This window comes from Notamacropus eugenii, chromosome 1 (assembly GCF_028372415.1).
Source record: "Notamacropus eugenii isolate mMacEug1 chromosome 1, mMacEug1.pri_v2, whole genome shotgun sequence".
NCBI lineage: Eukaryota > Metazoa > Chordata > Mammalia > Diprotodontia > Macropodidae > Notamacropus > Notamacropus eugenii.
Window position 1 is genome coordinate 127,607,011 of NC_092872.1, and position 20,276 is coordinate 127,627,286.

Consider the following 20,276-nt stretch of genomic DNA (forward strand, 5'->3'; position numbering starts at 1 on the left):
CTCTATAAGAGTACTGGGTCTCACACACTCTGGAATGAAATCAATCAGACTCCTCTGACTATCTGGCTTACGTGGTTCTTCATGTGAATGCTTTTATGGCCAAACACAGAAGATAGGGAGCCAAATCAAAGTGAAAAATACCTTTTTATTTAAATTTGCCCTTAACTACACTGGCATTTCAGCTTGAATAAAAGCGGAGTAGCAACTGAAGTTATCCTTCTTAACAAAAATACATTTATGGAATCAAGATAGTCATCTCCCACAAGTGCAGTAAAGGACCTATGATTATAGCTCACCACTCAATAGCTCAGCCTCGAATACATACAAATCATTCTAAATCTAGCAAAGAAATAAATAAATTATTTACACTTCAAGTACAAAATCTTGTGGTTTATTCTTCTACCTTATTACCATTTGTATGAACTTTGCTTGATTCGCTCAGTCCCACGGATCGAGGGCACATTCACATATCTTACGTTGGTCATGTAATCCACCATTATCTTAGAGATGGCTGTACCGTAGGGGATTCACATCAATCACGCTTGATGAAGGAGGCTTCAAGTTCTTTCTTCCTGGCCCCAGAGTTTTATCAGGGAGTGTGTGTGTGTGTGTGTGTGTGTGTGTGTGTGTGTGTGTGTGTATGTAGAGGGGCCTACAAAGGGAATTTGCTAGAAATAGCTTTTCTGAATAAATTGCAGCTAGCATGGGGCAGATACAGCAGCATCACCTGGAACACACAGCGAATTGTACCAGGACGTATCTACTTCAATTACCTTGGTAGCAGTTTGTACCACACTTCCACAAGATATTCCATGATAAAAGAAACACCAGAGGGTCTAGTTGTTGAGTGGTTGCTGTTGTTGAGCCCTTCCAGGAAACCTCAGAGAGACTGTTCCTCCTCGACGCTGCCGTCCAGACTGACTCTCTCTCTCCTGCCTCTGCTCAACCACTCTTCCTCTGAGGGACCCTGGGGTGGCCCGAGCTGGAGGGCTTTGGAGGTATTGAAAGGCACTCTGCCTCCCTACCTGCCTCTCGGCACAGTTAAATGTGAGAGCGACCCCCACATTGCTCTTCATGACTCGGGAGGAGCCATCAGATGTGCCATCAAAACACCTGCCTAAGGCTATCTCCTTAGCTGTCCGAGGGTCCTGATCTGTGACAGTATAGATGCCATAGTTGTGCCCAAGTGGGTCTAATGGTGCCAGCATGGTGTACTCACTAGTATCATTGTTAACTGCTAAGGGTAGATGGTTGACCAGGTATTCATGTAGCATGCTGTTCACACTTGCCCGGTGACAGCTGCCTTGGGGAATAATCTTGACCAGTGTGCGATCTACCCGGTCCTGGTCATAAAGCATACCACTACATTTGAATTCTAGACAGGCAGATGACACATTGGGCTGATCCCTGTCTCGGGTGCTCCTCACATCCCGGATGCCATAGAGTTTCCCCACTGTCTGCCGATGTGTGCCACCCATGTTTCGAGACCTCACATTTACCTCCAGAGGCCCCACGATCTTAACTTTGATATAGCATGCCCGGAACTCCATGGGCTTGGGCCACCATGCCAGGTAATCCTCTGTCCAACTCATAGGGTCATCTTCATTGAAGGGGACAGTGTTATAGTCATACCTATCTCCCTCTACCCTATAGAACCTGAAATGGGGTGCACTGTATGGGGCCTCTTCACACTCCCGGAGGTTCTCAAAGGCATAGATAGGACCATTGCTCTCCTCAGCTGTATTTGGTCTTGGTTTGGCCATGTTGATCTGGAAGGCAGTTTTTTTTACTTTGGGGTCATCATGGTCCGTCCTTCTATACTTGAGCTTGTTGAGGTAGGGCTGGGGGACTCCAATGGCATTGGGGTTGAATTTGGGTGAAGACTCCACAGCTTCCAGTTCTTCTCCACTCAAGCTTGCCAAAACATAGGCAGAATAGGCATCTGGGGACTGATCATCACAGAATGCAGGCAAACAGGCACCATTGGGACCTGTGATGACACTGTCAAAGCGTCCCCAGGCTCTGGGATTGGATGAGAAGCCACTTTTTGGCTCCAGATTGATTACAGAGACCACAACCCCTTGGACCTGCTCACTGGGAAGGAACCTCTCACTTCGGTAAGCCCTCACCTTGATGTAGCACCTCCTGCTCTCAGGAACATCAAGATTGAAGAGTCTCCTCTCACGGATCTCCATGTTTCCCACCAGGAAGGTTCTCTCCTCCCTTTTGTTTCTCCTCTTGTTCTCAAACTTGAAATCTCCTTCCTCCTCCCACAGCCCCGTATCAGGGTTCAGTGACCATAGTTTCATCATACGCAAGTGCTCGGGCATCTTGACCTGAGCAGAATCAAGATGTACCTTCACTTTGCCTGCATTAAGTGATTCGGTGGCAGCTTCATCTGTGAAGTCTAAAGAGAACATGCCATATGTCCGGAGTGGGAATGTGTCTCCTTCATTGTTGATGAAATTCAAGTCACTTTGGGTGGCTGTGGCTGTGGAAATGTTCCGTGGGTCCAGGAAAGTCACACTGGCCTTGACTTTGCCTCTGTAGAGATCCCCATTCTGCCTGTAGAAACTGTTGGAAGGGATTTCTAGCTCTGCCATGGGATCTTCTCCATCCACCTCTCCCAGGGGGATGATGTTGGTCTCTGTAGACTCCAAGGTAATTGGCTCTTTCTTCCTGAGCATCTTAATCTCATGAAATATTGCACTGCCCTTCTTATTGAATGGAAGCACTTTGGTGGTGTTCACAAACTTCTGTAGCCGATCCACAAAGGTGAGTACCAGCCTCTCAGTGTCCTGGGGCACGTGGAGGGTGAAGGTTCCCTTGTAGCCCGTCATGCTAACTCTGTGGTTCCCCATGTAAATGTGACCAAACCTCATGGGCTCCCCATTATCTGCAGCACTGACTCGGCCCCTGACTATGCTCCTAGTCTCTGTACACTTTTGGCAGCTGCACTCCGTGGCCACCTTGGTAGGGAGTGTGTACCCATTGCACTTGATCTCCCTCTCTTCCATCTTAGACGTTCCACAACAACTTTCTGTAGCATCTTTGCATCTGAGCCCATTGTCATGCTGCCCGGCACATGTCTTGATTGGGCATCTCCCCACATCATAGTAGAAGGAGTTGGTGGCATTCTGGAAGCAATCATGAGGCAGCTGGATGAAGTAACTCTCAGGTGTTGGGTTGCAAGGAGGCTCATTTGGCTCTGTTAAGGTAAATGATGTAAATACCATAAAAGGTTATTTCATATTCACGTAAATATAGTGCTAGGGTGGAAATTTCCATTTCCCATATCCCAGCACCTGGGACAGAGACAGTACCCAGACTAAACATTAACTGGGGGCCCCAGGACCTCTTCCTTCTCTCCGCAGACAGAACTGTATCCTACAGGTTTATGGGGAAGGTGTCGCAATAGTGTCTCAGGAAAGTTTCCCTCTGATGCCCGTAGTTAAAGGAACTAGGACTTAAGTTTAAAAAGCACCGTAGACAACTTTAATTTATCTATATTAGCCAGGCATTGTTAGAGTCTTGGCACCTGAGAGTAAGGAGACTGTTATCAATTATCAACTTGAGGACTGTTTTGTTTTTATGAACTTGACAATGGTGAGCTTGAGTGAGTGACCCATATTTAAAGCCCCCCGCAAAAGGATATATGACAGGATTATGGGGGGTGGCAGTAAACCATACTGTTTGTCACTTTCCAAGGTATAAAGGACTGATAATAACCAGAAAACCTGGAGTCCCCTACCTGCTGATCTGATAAGAGGGAGATTTTTCTGCTTTGGGGAGTTTTTTTACTTTTCTACCTTCCCCGTGTCAGGAAGGACTCAGTAGTGTCTTAGATGCTGTAAGTGGCTGCTGTTTCCTCTCTGCCCTTCTCCCAACACCCAGACTAGGAGAAGGGACCCCATGATTTGGAGACAGTCTTGATTCTTTCAGCGACCTCAGACTTCTTTGGTAAATAAATGCCTTCCTTCAAACCACTCAAAGCCAGCACACTGGAGGCAACTGCACTCCCAAAAAGAAAATCCAAGTTAGCAACAAACTGATATTCTACTGTTCTCTGACTTTAATATCTATCAAAGCATTTGTTCTGTCAAAGCATGGGTTCTTGGTCAGGAACAATCCCTACAGAATATCCTTGGAATTTATTATGGCCATTGTATTTCTCTTCGTGCATATATGTGTCTATACATATTTATATTACATTATATTCATCTATATTCCCATCCTTTGTCTCAGAATGTGCCACTGTTGGAAGTATTTGCTCTTTCTATTACTATAAAAACTGCTTCACTGGGTTATAACCAGTATTCCACCCACTCTCCACGTGCCTTATAGTGGCACTTCATAATGCCTTGTGAGAGAACACGGTTGCCTTGCATTTTGCTGACTTCAAGGAACCAGGGATATGCCCCCAACTTTTCTCTAGCTGGAGTACCGGATTCAGCATCATTAGACCTGGGCTCAAGGTTCGGCTCTGCTTCTCATTAGTTATGTAACTTAGACAAGTCACTTGCCCTTCAGCCTCAGTTTCTCCAACCATAAAAATTCAGATAATATGAATTGCACAGCCTACTCCATGTCTTTGTTGTGACGATCAAATATACAGAGAATTGTTTTGCAAATATGCCCTTCTACTATTCTTTTTTTTATTCCCTAGTTCATTGAGAAGCAGAGTAGTATAGTAGATAGTGGTCTAGCTTCAGTGTCAAGAAAACCTGGATTCATATCCCATCTCTGGCACATGTTGACTCAGAGACCCAGAACAAATTACTTATACTCAGTGTGTTAGGGAACTCTGAGATTGGGAGTTGCAGGGAAAGGTGTCCATCAGCACTGACAGAAGAAATTCCTCACTGAGAATTCACTACACCAATGAAATTATAAAACTGGTCCTAATAAAAATAACATCAGTATGATCTAGCATCCCTGATCCCCTTCTAAATACTTCTTTTGAGAGTTAATAAGCTTCGCCTAGTTCTAGTATCCCATGATTTAGTGAAGGAATTGGCCCCTGCAGGGTCAAGACTCATTGTGTAGAGCCTGTCTTTTTAAGACATAGCATGAACTATTTCCATTTAGCTGTATTAGCTGACATTTGCCCTCACTGAAGCTTGTCTGGCTCCTCTCCCCCCATCCACTAACAGACTTCCCCTCCTATGAGCATAATGAAGCATATTTGTCCTCTCAGCTTGACATTTCAGTGTGAAGAAAACCAGAGCATCATCTTAGACATCAAAGCTTGGTGTAAAATGTATGTGAATGACTTCACATGTATATCCTACATTAAATTGCTTGCCTTCTCAAGGGGAAGAGTAGAGGAGGGAGGGAAAAAGTGAGAGAGAAAGAGAGACAGATGGACTGACAGAGAAAAGAGAGAGAGAAAAAGAGAGAATTTGGAACTCAAAAATTTAAAAAACAAATCTTGAAGAAATTTTTTTTTACATGTAACTGAGAAAAAAGAAAATGCAAATGAATATTCTCTGCTGTGCATGTGCTCAGGAAGTTGAGAACTGTTCTTCGCCTTACCTATGATAGACAGTCGAGCAATCTGTGACTTCACAGTTCCCACATCACTTTGGGCCTTGCAGAAATATTCCCCAGCCTGCTCCTTCTGCAGATTTTTCAATATCAGGTTGCTCTCATACTTATATAATGAAGGGTCCAGCAGGGTATTATTGTGGTACCTACAGAGGGCAGAGATACTGAATTAGCCTCCTCCTCCTATTCCAACCCATCCGTCTGTCTTTCCCGGAGCCGATAACTTGACCATGTGGCAGCCACCATACCCCTGGAAATAATGGAAGGACAAAAGACGAGGCAGCTATTAAATAGACAACCCTGGAAGGAGGGCAAAAAATAAGTCCCCAAGTCCCTACAGTCAATATTAAGACCATCCTTGAACCACCTCAAGAGAAGTGCTGGTTTTCTTGGGGAACAGAGTAAGGGTGAACTGGAAGGGGAGCCTGTGGAGTGGAGTGATGCTTCTTACCAGAAGTACTTGTCTGGGCTGGGCTTCCCTGTGGCTTTGCAGCAAAAAGACACACTCTGTCCAGTTTTCCTTGCCTTAGTCACTGGATTCTTCACAATGTAAGGTAGCTCTGGGAGGAGAAATTAACCTTTACCGTTGTAAAATGAGTGTGTTTTTGCTTTGACTCACGCTCAGCTGAACATAAATTATAGGAAAATCCATGAAGCTGTTCTAGTCTGTGTCTGAGTTACCAGGCTCTTCCAGGCCCAAGGACTGAGTCCTGTAACTCCACCCCCAACTCCTCCTTACATCATTAATCCCCTAGCCTGGGGCAGAATCCATATTTGTCATACCCTTCTCCCATCCTAGGTCCTACGTCCTCCTACTTGGTACCAAACCAGAGGCTCTTACTAATTGTTTTTGTGTGTCCTGGGCCCCTCTGGCAGCCAGGTGAGGCCTAGAATGTCTTTACGTGCATAAAATAAAATATATGAGTACAATTCTATTGAAACACAGTTATCAAAAGATATTATTTTAAACCAAGTTCATGAATCCCAGGTTAAGAACTCTTTGTACTAGAGGTGCTAGTATAACTATCTTGGGCAGGGATGGGCTTGTATCTTTCTCTTCTGGCACTTGAAGAAGGAAAGTGAGGAAGAAGGGGAATCCTGTGAGGACAGGAGCCTCTTGGGAACTTTCTGGGATCTCTACCCATGCTTTTGGCCCATCTCATCTTCCCAGACTGGTCTCTCTTAGGACAGCCTCTATGACCTCATTACATCTTTACTTTGAGGTTTAGAGGAGCCTAAGCCCCTTTCAAGAAGACTGACTATCTTCTAGTTTAGAGATTGACTTTTTTTTGGTGTAATCTGATGAGGCTTATAAAGACCTCTCAACTTCAGAATCATGTTTTTAAAAGCATAAAAATACATAGAAAACCAATTATATTAAAATATAGACATCAAAAATATATTTTTAAAAACAATTTCTTGGATCCTACGCTAAGAACTCTTGTTTTAGACTATCTCCTAATCCAAGAGGGGTCAAATGGGTACCTGCTCTTGCAAACTCAGCACTAACAGTAGCCATCCTCTTGTTGGTCTTGGGCATCGTCAGGACAATGGGTGCGAACTTAGCTTTGGTGATTTTCAGAACAGTTTTACCATCAGGACACAAGCCAGGGATTCGAAACCTCCCATTACTATCAGTCCGGGTCAGTGGCTTAACTGTCTTGGTCAGCAAATGGACAGTGGCTCCTGTGGCGGGGCCACCCCCAGGCAGAGAAATGGCCCCATGCAGTATGAAATCCTCACACATGCAGGCATCACAGTCAGCATTCACCTGGCCCATGGTGCATGACATGTCACAAACTGGAAAAGGAAAAAACAGTAACCATGGACCGGTGGACTATGGCTCTTGTCAATGTCCCTATTGGAATATGGCAATAGCCTGTTGGTGAATCTGCCTGCCTCAAGTGTCTCCCCACTCTAATCCATCCTCTAGCCACTAAAGTGATTTTCCTAAAACTCAGGCTGATCATGTCACTACACCCCATCCCACTCAATAAACTCAGATGACTTCCTATTGCCTCTGGGAGCAAATATACAAAATCCTCTGTTTGGCATTCTAAATCCTTCATAATCTAATCCCTTTCTACCTTTCCAGTCTTCTGACACCCTGCTCTTAGATCCAGTGACACCTCTTGCTGTCCCATGAACAAAGCTAACTGTTTCGATTGGGGTATTCTCTCTGGCTGTCCTCCCCTGCGTGGAATCCTCTCCCTCCTCCACTCTGGCTACTGACCTCCCTGATTTCCTTTAAGACCCAACTAAAATCTCACCTTCTACAGGAAGCTTTCTGCAACCTCTCTTAATCCCAATGCCTTCCCACGTTCATTCTTTCCACTTATCTTGTATATAGCTTGTTTTGTATATATTTTGTTTACATTATATTGTAAGCTCCTTGAGGGCAGGGATGCTTTTTTTCATTAATTTTATCCCCAGTGCTTACTTAGCACAGTGTTTAGTACATAGCAGGCACTTCGTGTTGATTGATTGACTTTCCCTTCCAGTTGGAGGGGAAGAAGTGAGGTGGGTGTGGGAAAAGGTAAGTGAAGAAGGGAAATGGAATAGGGGCAACTGGAACACCTTCTTTTCTTTCCATCAGTCAGTGCTCTTCCCCTTCTTCAGGGCTTTGTTGGAACTTGGGAGGACCTTAGAAATCATCTGGTACAAACCATTTATTTTACAGAGGAGGAAACTGAGGCCCAGAAAGTAGTCAAACAAATAATGGTAAAATGAGGTCTAGAACTCAGGTTTTCTGACCTTGTGGTCCTTTTCTTACCTTAAGCTGCCTCTCTGGGAGAGCTGCTCTGATTTCAGCTCACTCCCTCACCCCCTTTAACGAAAAGATCTGTCTTTTGCATTGTCAAAGGGTTTAACATCAGAAATCGATGTGATTTTCTTGGTGGAAATGGCAGTAAAGGAGAGGCATGCCCATCTGCTTTGCCGTTGTACCCTAAGGATCATGGGACCTTTCCATCTGACTTAGAGCTGAAATCTTTTCTATGTGTTGTCTCACCCATTAAGTAGAATGTGAGTGCCTTGACAGCAGGGACTGTCTTCTTTTTCTTTTTTATCTTATTATATTTTTTTTTAAATAAATGAAGCGTCTTCCTTTTCTGTGTATATTTCTGTACTTAATACAGAGTTTTGTACTTAGAAAGTGCTAAATAAAGGTGTTATTTATCCATTCACAGTAACTAACACTTATACAGAGCATTAAGGTATGCAAAGCTCTTCATATTTGTTACCTGATTTGAGCCTTACAACAGTATTGTGAGGTAAGTGCCATTAATATCTCCATTTTACATATGAGGAAACTGAGGCTGGGGCTTGAGTAACTTGTCCAGGGGTCATGCAGCTAGTAAGTGTCCGAGACAGGATTTGAACTCAGGTCCTCCTGACAGTAAGTGCAATGATTTATTCACTGAGCTACCTCGTGGGAACACAGAGAAAAGAAAAAAAAATACAAATTCTGCCCTCAAGTAGCTTATGTTCTAATGGTGAGGACAACAACTATGTGCATACAAGATACATATGAAAGGAAAGCTCAGAGGGAAGGCACTAGCAAAGGGGTGACAAGGAAAGCACTTACAGAAGCGGGGATCTGAGCAGAGTCTTGGAAGCAATCTCACGTTGCCTTTGATTTCTCTGAAGAGAAGGTGGAGGATTTCCCTTCTCAACCCTCATCTCCCCAGGCCTTTCTGTTGGCCCTCCCTCCCTCTGAACATCCTACCCATACTCATCCATTTGCTCCTCATCTCTTTCTGTTAGGGGAGGAGGCTGAGGAAGATGAGAGGTGCTTGGATAGCTTGTTTCTCAATCTTGTGTTGCTTTTCACACCTAAGGTACGTGACTGACAGAGCTCAGTAGGAGCGTTTCCACCTGGGATTGTGGGATGGGATTGGCAGGGGAAAGAACAGACAGCCTGCTGGTACCTGCGCAAGCCGGGCTCACACAAAGCCGGCCCTCCTCTGTGGCTTCGCTGCAGAGCCAGGGTGTCTCTACCATACAATTCCGAGTGCGGGTTTGTACACCAGTGTGACCACAGGAGGCTGAGCAGTCACTCCACTGAGACCAAGGACTCCAGATCTTCTCAGTCTCTCGCCGTAAAGATCCTATAAAACGACCCGGGGGAATCAGCAGGGGGCTCTATTCAGACTCCCCATGTCCCATTTCCCTCTCTCATCTCCAAAGGTTATCTGCCCGAGGTCCCCCAAAGCCTTTCAAAGGACATCTGTCAAAGACCCCATATTGGCAGACAGCCACTTTTCACTGTGCACCTCTCTGCCAAGAAATACAGTTGTCCAGGGGAACTGTCCAGGAGATCTACTAGCAGGAAGGCAAAAGACCCAAGGGTTAACCTTGGAAGGTAGCAGGAAGTCTGCAGTGATTTGCATAGAGTGCATGATATAAAAGAAGAAATTCTTGCTCAGATACAAGTTAGACCAGGTGATCACCAAGATTCCTTCTAACTCTGAGGTCCTATGAATCCCCAGACCTATCCTTATGGACTATTTCTACACTTGCAAAGAGTAAGGGATTATTTGCTGAACTCATCACTTTTGAAAATAGCACATTAGGAAAATAGGCACACTAAGCATCATTGGTGGAGCCATGAATTGGTCCAGCCATTCTGGAAAGCAATTTGGAACTATGTCCCCAAAAGTCCCTAAACTGCATGCCCATTGACCCAGAAATACCACTCCTAGGCCTGTGCCCCAAAGAGATGAAAGAGGGAAGGTATTCATATGTACAAAAATGCTTAAGGCAACTTTTTTGCAGGGGCAACAAAGAGCTAAAGGAGTGCCCACCAACTGGGGAACGGCTAAGCAAATTATTGTATGTGAATGTAAAGGAATATTATTGGGGCCATAAGAAATTAAAGGGAAAGTCTCAAAGAATTCTGGGATGACGTGTGAAATAAGCAGAACCAGGAGTACAGTTCATACGTTAATAGCATCATAAAGACAAACAATTTTGAAAGGCTTGAGAACTCTGAATAACTAGATGATTAACAGTGATTCCAGGGGTTAGATCATGAAACATGCTACCCGCCGCTGTATAGAAGATGATGCACCAAGGTTGCATAATGAACCATATCGCTTTGGGACACTGGCAATGCAGGCATTACTTCTGCTTGACTACGCATATTTGTTACAAGGCTTTTGTTGTTATTTTTCCCTAAAAATGGGGAAAGAGTTAAGAAGGAGGGAAAATTGATTTTTCTTAATTGAAAAAATAAAATAAATCCAGCAGTATAGCAGGCAACAAAAACAAACAAAAAACTAACTTGTTCTTTCTTGCCTGTATAGACATAACCTGAGTGTCTTCACAGAGGTTGGCAGGCCCTGGGCCTCCTAAATGGGTCTCCTAAACCAGAGAGCTGGGACACAGAAATAATCATCAGTTACGGCGGGGCTTGGAATTGAAACCCCGTGTATTTCCCCATTCCACCAAAGTCTTGGTGAGTGAAGATCACTGGCCTTCAGCAGAACACCACATGAAGGCAAATAATCTATTCTCCCCAACCCAACATTAGGCTGTGTAGAATGGGCAGTCTGGATTGTGTTCATCTCTTCATTGCTAAAGAAGATCATGCCATCAGAGAATAGTGACATGACTTGCACTTGACTTTGTTTTGAGTGAGGGAGGGCTGTGCAGGTCACCAGCCTCACTTCTCCTCCAGAGCCATCTGAATCCAATGATGAATATCTATTCATCAGGATTACTGGAGATGGCCCAGGATGAGGCAATTGGGATTAAGTGACTTGCCCAAGGTCACACAGCTAGTGAGTGTCAAGTGTCTGAGGTGAGATTTGAACTCAGGTCCCCCTAACTCCTCACTGGTGCTCTATCCACTGCACCACCTAGCTGTCCCTAGCTGACAGTCTGGATTAGGGATTTCTGAAATAAAAATTGGCATAAAATGACCAGAGAGGGGGAAGGTCTACAAGAGGAACAACACTGGGCATGGAGGCAGGGAGTGAGGCATTCACACAATGAATGCAAAATGTTAGGATCCTTGGGAGAAAGGTCCCAGTGATCTGCTGACCAAGAGTTCAAGCTGGGAAGAAGCTGAACAAAAATTATCATGAAATAAAATGATCAAATGAACTAGAAGTTAAGGTAGTTGACACCTTGGTACCAGACCTTTACTGGGTTCTCTCATCTGTAGAACTGAGAGAATGAGTCTTAATTCTTGTGCTCCATTATGGGAATGGTATATAGGTAAATGAGAGACCGCAGAGCAGAACCAGTTTTCCAGGCAAAAACAAAAACCAAACCTTGCAGGACACACTTTTCAATTTAATCTGCATTATTTTCTCCACCCCTTTCTTAAATCTAGATAATCAACAAAACAATAAACCAAGCCCTAATTGGTAATCTTTACAGATTTCTGAGGCATAAGTGCCTGTCTTGAAAATGTACAATTTGCTAGTTCAAGCAGGACAAAGGCTTGGAAGAACTCTAGAGGCCCACTGATTTGCAGCCACTCTCAGTTATCACAAGCTGGCTTCTCCAACCCCGCAGCAATCTCTAACCCTAACCCTGAATACACTCAAAGCGTGATGAAGGCAAGTCTGCACTCCAGAGCAAGGCTTTTGGATCATAGGATTTAGGGATGAAAGGGTCATAGGATCATATCTTTAAAGCTGAAAAGATTACCTAGTCCAACACCCTTATTTGACAAAAGAGAAAACTGAGGTACAGTGACTTATCCAAGATCACACAGGAAGCAAATAAGTAGAGTTAGTATTCAAGGGCCGGTCCTCTGACTCCAGATCCAAGGTTCTTTCCACTTTGCCAGGCTGCCTCTGGATCACTGACTATTATGAGAGGGTCAGGGAGGAGCAAGGGGTATTGCTGTCCCTTTGTACTGTCCAGAGCCACATCTTTTTGCTTCCATTGTTTCAACTAAATTATCTATTCCATACCAGATCTATGTGCTGTAGAGCAATGGAAGGTGTATATCCTTTACTCACCTGGGGGGCAGAAGAATCTGACTGTGTAGTTGGAGCAGTTTTTGCCAGGCAGCTGCTCCTTGTTTATGCACCAGAAGCCCTCATGAGGGCTGCTGTGAACCCTCTGGCCAGTTCCAGTCACGGGTATCCAGTCAGTAGTCCGTGCCTCAAGCCACAGAGGTCTTGAGCACACTCGGTCCCCATAGTAAAAGCGGATGGCATCCAGTCGCTCATAGTCACCTTGTCCCCCCGGGTGGTCAATGTTGAACCATGTTGTCCACTCCCCAGGACCTGAGTAACCAAGAGACAGAATGGGGTTACCACTGGGGGTCATGGAGCCTCTGGGAGGGGTGAGGATGGGGAGTGGGATGGGCAGAAGAAGGAAGAAGATGAAAGAATATGGCCCAAGTGCATAGAAACCACTTGGTGGCCTGGTGGCCTAAGAATTCTCCTTCCCTGAGTAGGGGAGATCACTCAGTCTTGCCGAAAGGCAATATTAGGACTGGCTGCTTTTGCTGCTAAATTAATCTTTCTAAACCACAGTTCTTATCAAGTCAACCCTCTGCACCAAAGCTTTTAATAGTTCCCTGATACCTGAATAAAATCCAAACTCCCTCAACCTAGCCTCCAAGCCACTCCATGATCCATCCCAGTCTTCCCTTCTTAGCCTTACCTCCTACTCCATACACCCTAAATATCAATGAAGTGTCCCATTCTCACATCTTTGCTTGTACTGTGCCTTCTGTCTAGGACACCTTTACCTCCCTCCTCTCCTGCTCAGCTCTGCCCAATTCCTAAAAATCCCAACTCAAAGTCAACTCAATGCCAACTCTTTCCTCAAGCCTTCCATGATTCCCTCCATCTAAAAGTAATCCCTCCTTTCTCTCAACTCCCACAGCACTTTGTAATTCATTTATGGCATATCCTTGTTCTACCTTGTGCTTGTCTCATTTCTTCTACTAGGCTGTAAGATTCACGAAGGCAAGGAATGTACCTTACACCAGTTTTGGTCAGCCCAAGAGATCTTCTACAGGGCTGGGCAGAAGTGCCTCATAAATACTTTTTTGGTTTTGTATAGAAAGTGTTTTTAAAAGTGTAAAAATGCAGTAGTAATGTATGGTGCCCTTATTTTTTTCCCATGGACTAAATTCGCTCCAGCATAGGCATGTCCTGGCTTTTCTGATTTTCTGGTCATCTCTACCTTTCTACTTGTAGCTTCATAGCTTATGAAACAGTCTTCTCCTTGGCCCTGCCTACTTTCATCATCCTTCTTCCAGACTCCCACTACCTAGGGACTGAGGGCCCAGAGAGGTCAGTGACTCACTGTCTTCGGGGTCAGCAGGCTTGGCCAAACCGTTGAGGTTCGTCTTCCCTGGCTGCACTCTTCGAACAGACTGGGAAAGCATTGTCTGCCTCATTCCAGGACCTGCAGCGGACACTAGATCTGGGGTTAGGGGTGTAAAGATGAAGCTTCTGTAGGAAGAGAACCTGACCACTGCACCTGGCATCTGGATGACTGTAAGGAGCCAGGCAGGTCCTTCTCAGATGCCCTGGCCATTTACTCTGGGGAACCCAACATGTCACCCTGAGCAAAACTATGAAGTCTATAAAGTGAAAATTCTTTGGAAGCACCATCCTTTCTTTTCTGTATCCTCTCCCTCTCTTAGTTCACTGACCACCATTAAACATCTAGTATCTGCATGCTACCCTCTTGTGTGGGGGAAGGTAATTGATCTCCTTCATACTAAAGTATTAGTGACTGATGTGGCTTCATATGTTCTACCTCCTAGAGGGATTTGCATTTTAAAATAAGTTTGATCTTGAGATTCTTTAGACCTAACAGGGACCTCTAAGATCATCTAACTCATCAACTTTTTGTAAATGAAGACACTATAAGGGTCCTGCCTATAGTTATGTAGCAAGTTAGAAGTGGAACTGAGATTGGAACTCAGATTTCCTGACCTTGTCCCCATCCAATGCTCTTTTTACTATATCCCATTGAATAAAACTAACGGCAGGATTTTAGGGAGCCTCAAACCCCATCTATACTTGGCATTGCCTCTGAGACACCCTATGTGGGCCTCTAGGGATATAGTCAGGCTTTGCTTTAACACCAGCACAAGGGCCCAGGAGCCCAGGGTATAGAGATGGGAATTTTACCAGCTCAGGAAAAGGCTCCTGCCCCTACACCATAATATCTATGACTCCTCATCTTTCCACACTGCCGTAAGGCACCTTCACAATATACAGTAACACAGGGAGACAGTGAGATTATAATGCTGACCTGGGTCAGGACACTTGGATTTTAGGCTTAGCTGTGTGACTTTGGGCAAGTTATTTTGTCATTCCAGAGTCACTTTCCCCATATGTAGAATGAGTGGAGGTGAGGCAGATTAAAAGGTCTCTAAGTCCTCTCCCACCTCTGAAAATCTGATTCTATAACGAGCAAGTAGCGATTAGTCATGTACTGCCAGCATGTGACCCACAACAGGATCAAGCTCACGCTCGACTTGCCCTGGCCATTAAGAGTTCTTATTTCTCTATAACCTCCCTGGGGAATAGTTAGATGATAATAATAGATAAATGACTGATAACAATAGATACTTATACAGTATTTTAAATTTTGCAAAGCGCTTTATATGCATTATCTCATTTGATCCTTACAATAAGTCTGTGAGAAAAGGATTATTATTGTTCCCATTTTACAGAAGAGGACCCCAAAGGTCAGGCATCAAAGTCACTAATAGTATGAGAAAGATTGGGGAGCATGTCTCTGAACAGCATTATCCTTCACCCACTTTGACCTCAATTGTCTCTGACCCTTCAGTTTGAGCCTTTTCTTGAAAACCTGGTTTCATACAAAACCTAAACCACTGGAGATTAAAAATATTCCACCCTGCCCCCACCATCCCGAGGGGGCTACTTTTTAGCGGGGCCTGCTTTCAGTGGGAGTTCCAAAGGAGCATTAGCTGTTGATGGCCATCTCCTCCTGCCTCACTACTAGCCCTTATCCTTACCTTCTGCGATCCAAGTCATGTGTTTATAACCATAGAAAATCACAGGATTTAGAACTGAAGTGGATTTTTTAATTGAAATGAACCTTCTAGTCTAAACACCTTATTTCACAGATGAGAAAGCTGAGGCAGGGGCCAAGTGACTTGCCCAGGTCACACAGGTCATACATCACAGAGCTGGGATTTAAAGCCAGGTCCTCTTTCTTGTAAATCCAGCAGCCCTGATCATCTTCCCAGTTCAGAATGGCGGGGGGGAGGGGGGGAGGGGGGGGGCAGGAAAGACAGGAAGGCAGCCTCAGCAGTATAGCAATAGCGGCTTTGAAAACCAATTAACTCTCATGTTCAGAACCCAAATTAGAATTTTTTTTTCTGTTGCTTAATTGAGGCACAGGAGTTCTTTTTAATCAAACTAATTTGATTTTCTCCCAGATTGCTGAATGTTTAATCATTTTTTCAAGCTGCCAGCTGTCAGGATGGAAAATATCGAGGAAGAAACTGAGGGGGGTTGGGGAAGGGGTGCTGAGACAACATTTGTTCAAACACCTGTGTGCTGAAAGCTGCAGGGGAATGGCAATATGGGAGGGGGCATTTAAAACCACTTACTCTTGTCGCCCACCTGAATAGTACAATTTGGAAAAGGAGATTCTAGAGTCCCTGGCAGTACCAAGGTAGTCTAAGAGCCCAGCTAGAGGATATCTTTCCCTTTCCTTTCCCTATTTTGGGAGCAGACAGGGCTGAAAGGAACTTTCTAGTTGATGGCCTGGCTCTTGGTTGTCCTTCATTCTCAAAGAAGACCAAAATGGCATCTAGAGTCAAGTTTCAGTGTGTCAGACTGTGGCTGATCAGACCAATCCCAAGTTTGGAAGGTTGTGCCACAGCTTTAAGTCAGCCACTAGGTATGGATCAGCCCTAGGACCCAGGTATTTCATCAGACTTCTTTGTATAAAGATGGGCACGTGTTGCCTACTTGAAATCAGGCATCAGAATTAAACTGAATGGACTTAAACTGAACAAATTAAACTGAACAAATTTAAATGAAAATGAAAAGTGGGCTAAGACCCAAACTTTTTGAGTCTTTTACCACTCCTTGGTTAGGGAGAAGGGCTGAAAGTGGAAATTAAAGTGGACCTACAGTTGGAGTCTGGGTCAAACATACTTAATTCTAACCTTTGATACCATAGGTGGGAGACTTGTACAATAATCAAAATATACAATATATGTATACATACAATATACAATATATTGTATATATATATATATATATAATACACAATACAAAAATACAATATACAATAATCAAGAAGGAATCCAGAGATCTCATGATGAGACATGCTGCCCACCTCCTGACAGATGGCTGAGAAACTCAGGATATAGAATTCAACATATATTTTTTGGATATGGCCAGTGCAGATTTTTTTTTTTGTTTGATTGCACATATTTGTTACTAGGGTTTTCATTTTCTTTTCTTTTCCTTCACTGATGGGGGTGGGGGAGAGAGAGAAGCCAGATTTTTGTTCATTGTAGAATACTCAGGAAATAATGGATACTTAGCCTTTACCCAGTGCCAAGGTAATCTTCAGGATCAGGAGGGAGACCACCCATGCCTTCACTACTGCCATAGCTCCCTCTGGCCCCTGGATGGGGAGGGTGGTGAATTGAGAAAGGGTGGTTCTGGACTGGTCAGTCCTTCCTCTGAAGATAACTTTCCCACGAGTTTCTCCAGATTCAGTGACCTGTAAATAAGGTTGGTTTTATTAGATTCTTTAGCTCTCTGAGCATTTATGGTTTAAGGGAGAAAAGCTTCCTATGTTGGGAGGATGGAAACATTGCAGTTGGAGGCAGATGCCCTCCTCATTGGATCTAGACCACACTGGGACCACTGTTCTACTCCTTTCCCCCAGGTCAGACTAGGCAGATAGCCCTCCCCTCCCCATACACACACCCCCTAATTTCTCCCTTGAAGCAAGTACCCCATTGCTTCTCAGTTCAGTCCTCCACACATCAGCATGTGGAAACGAGGATCATCTAGGCTTATTCTCACTACTCGTGCCACTAACATCCAACAAAAGAGCCAGGGCTGCTCTCCAAAGGCAGACTGTCTTGCATTATTTATGAGCTGCACTCTCCTCCCTTGCCCCCTTCCAGCAAAACTCCAGTGTACTATTGGTCATCTCCCTTCTCTCTGCTCAGATCCTCCACCCTACTCCCCTCGAAGCCCACACCTTCAGTCCCTAGTGCCTCAAGGTCTTCAGAATATTCTCCTGGACCCCAACCCCTTCCACAAAAACGAGGAGGCTGTGGAATCTGTAGCCACAATACAGTTTCTACTCAAGGTCTTGTCCTTTCAACCTTTGCCCCCAACCACTGTGGGGGGGGGGGAGGGACTGAGTGGGAGAGCTGGGAGAGAGAGGGCAATCAGTATCGAAGGCAAATGAATCAGAAACAGACCCCTCAGCAAATTTATTTCCAGATGTACATGGGTTGCAGCTGGAACAAATTTCATTCGTTTTGTTTGGGAAGCCCCGAGCTGGAGGCCAAGCTGAGGGGCAAGAAATGAGAGTGAGATAATAGGGAGCTGAGAGGACTGAGTGTGAAAGCAGACTTGCTTCCCAAATGTCCTAGGCCTAGCCAAGCCATGTGTGGATGCCTCACATCCCATTAGGGGAACTCTTGGGTTTGGTGTTTTGTTTTTTTGGTTTTGGTTTTGGTTTTTATGAAGACTACCGCAACGAAATGTAAATCAGATTTGTTGTAAAGGGAGATAAGGACCATCAACCATCAGGACATTTTTATCTCTCCCCCAGGCATTTGACCAGACTTGAATCTTAGCTGGTTCCTGGAAAACTGGGGCAGAGGGAGATTCAAAAATCCTTAACTTCAACCTCCGAAGTCCAGTTCAACTTAAAGGGTGGAGAAACAGCTAGGCGGGAGGGGTTGGGGTGGGAGACATCTTCCAGATGGGGAAGAAAAGGCCGGATGGGAAGGGTGGGGTGACAGCCACCCATGAGGAAGAATCAAACCACACCCTTGGTTCTAGAAACCTATTTCATGGAAATTTTGTCCTGGTAAAGGGCTTAGAAATCCACTAAGCCTCTGATGTCACCTTTACAGCTTAGAAATAAGGTAAGTGGGACCCAGAGTGATGAGGTGGTGTTTTTGCCTAAAGTCGAAGCAAGATTGACTGTGTTGCCTAAAGACTACGTAGAGATGTGACAGAGGGAAACGAAGAGGCCCAAACATCTGTCAGACTTCAATCTGAGCCTCCTCTCTGGAGAGACTAGGGCAGCCTCAGGTACCTTGTGGAAAAACCATTTCCCTGCTGGCAGCTCTGCGAGCTTTCCTAACCACATCCCCTGACTTAGATCCTTTCCTGCCTCCACGTGTAACCGAAGCCAGTGGACAAAGCAGCTCCAGGAAGCATCGCAAAGAGAACATGAGATTCTTCCAGAGGTACCAAGGCTCTGAGCAGGACCAAGAGTAAGGGAGACTGCTTGGTTTGGGGAACGGAGGAAAAGGGAGAAAGAAACAAGGAGATAAAAGGATGGATAAAGGTAGGACATTACACTTCCCTACAAGAAATAGACTCTGGTCTCACTATGCGCAAATTCCAAACAAGCTGAAAAGGAACTTGCTCAAGTTTGATTGAGGACAGGGGAGAGCATACTTAGTCCTGAGTTTCATGAAAGGAAAAGTGGTTGAGAGTGAGGGTGTGGAGCAGGTTCAGCGCTCAGGGGATGAGGATGGGGATGGGGATGGGGATGGGGATGTAGAAAGCCATTGCTTACCGGAGTCCTGAGCTCAGCTCCTCAGCCAGGGGACTGTCTTCTCCACACAGGCCAGCCAGACCGCTCGGCTTATATAGCGCAGCTGGTGGCTCAGCTCATGGCACAGAGCCATGGGAAGCAGCGGCCGAAACAAGATCTGAGCCTGAGGAAACCTCAGCACCCACTCCCCTCTCCACAGCAGCCCACAGAGACAATGATTTGACATCCAGACCCTCCCTCAGGAAACACTTTGCAAAAGGGGGGATAAAGAGTTTCTGGAATCCTAGAATTTGGAAGCACCTTGGGAACTGACTAGGGCTCTGTGGAACATGAGCAGTTCAGAGGAAGGGGATGTAGGGAATTTGACATTTTCTGCTATTTTCAAAGTGGGTCAGGGCATTTTTTTCCTGTCAAGCTGTGATTGTCACCCTCTTGCCCTCTCTCCCAGAAATGGAGAAGTAATTTGTTTAAAGCTGAGCTCAGCATACTCTGAATTCTCCTTCACAGACCTGAACAAGCCCAGCGGCCCTTGAGCTTATCCCCTGCCCTCAGAGAAAGTCTGTTAGGAGAGGAGGGGACCACAACTTGTGCCCTGGGGTAGGAAGATGTGAGGTGGAAGTCATAGAGAAGTTTTACCTTCTTATTTTTGCCTGAAATTGCACCCTTGCTTCCCTCAGCACATACTACCCTGTGCCATTTGGAAGCCTACTCTAACCCTCTCTGTACCCCTTGAGAGTTCAGTCCCAATTCTCATCACATGGAACAATTGGGCACTTGCCCCAGCTTCTTCTGAGCCCGTTAGTAAATCTACCCAGTGCATGTGTTTCTGAGCGTGCATGTGTGTGTGTGTGCGTGTGTGTGCACGTATACACATGTGCAGCCAGATTTTCCAGGAGCTGGAGTAAGCAGTTGCTTACGTGGCTCAAAAAAATGGTGGCATGTGAATGTAGTGGAAAATTATTGAGCTATCAGAAATGATAAAGATGAAAAATTTA

At 45.0% G+C, this 20,276-nt stretch overlaps 1 protein-coding gene across 2 annotated transcripts; it reads right to left on the reverse strand.

The window, feature by feature from the left end:
* Positions 1 to 125: 125 nt before the first annotated feature.
* Positions 126 to 19,407, reverse strand: CILP (cartilage intermediate layer protein). Of its 2 annotated transcripts, XM_072614011.1 has the most exons (9): positions 19,303 to 19,407; positions 17,076 to 17,250; positions 13,828 to 13,947; positions 12,525 to 12,794; positions 9,477 to 9,656; positions 7,033 to 7,347; positions 5,999 to 6,107; positions 5,536 to 5,693; positions 126 to 3,208 (listed from the first exon to the last, which is right to left on the reverse strand). In XM_072614011.1, exons 2-9 carry the CDS (start codon positions 17,134 to 17,136, stop codon positions 837 to 839), a joined length of 3,585 nt encoding a protein of 1,194 aa, XP_072470112.1. In that variant the 5' UTR covers positions 17,137 to 17,250; positions 19,303 to 19,407; the 3' UTR covers positions 126 to 836. The 2 variants fall into 2 exon arrangements, with proteins under 2 accessions (XP_072470112.1, XP_072470119.1); XM_072614018.1 differs by lacking the exon at positions 13,828 to 13,947.
* Positions 19,408 to 20,276: the final 869 nt, after the last annotated feature.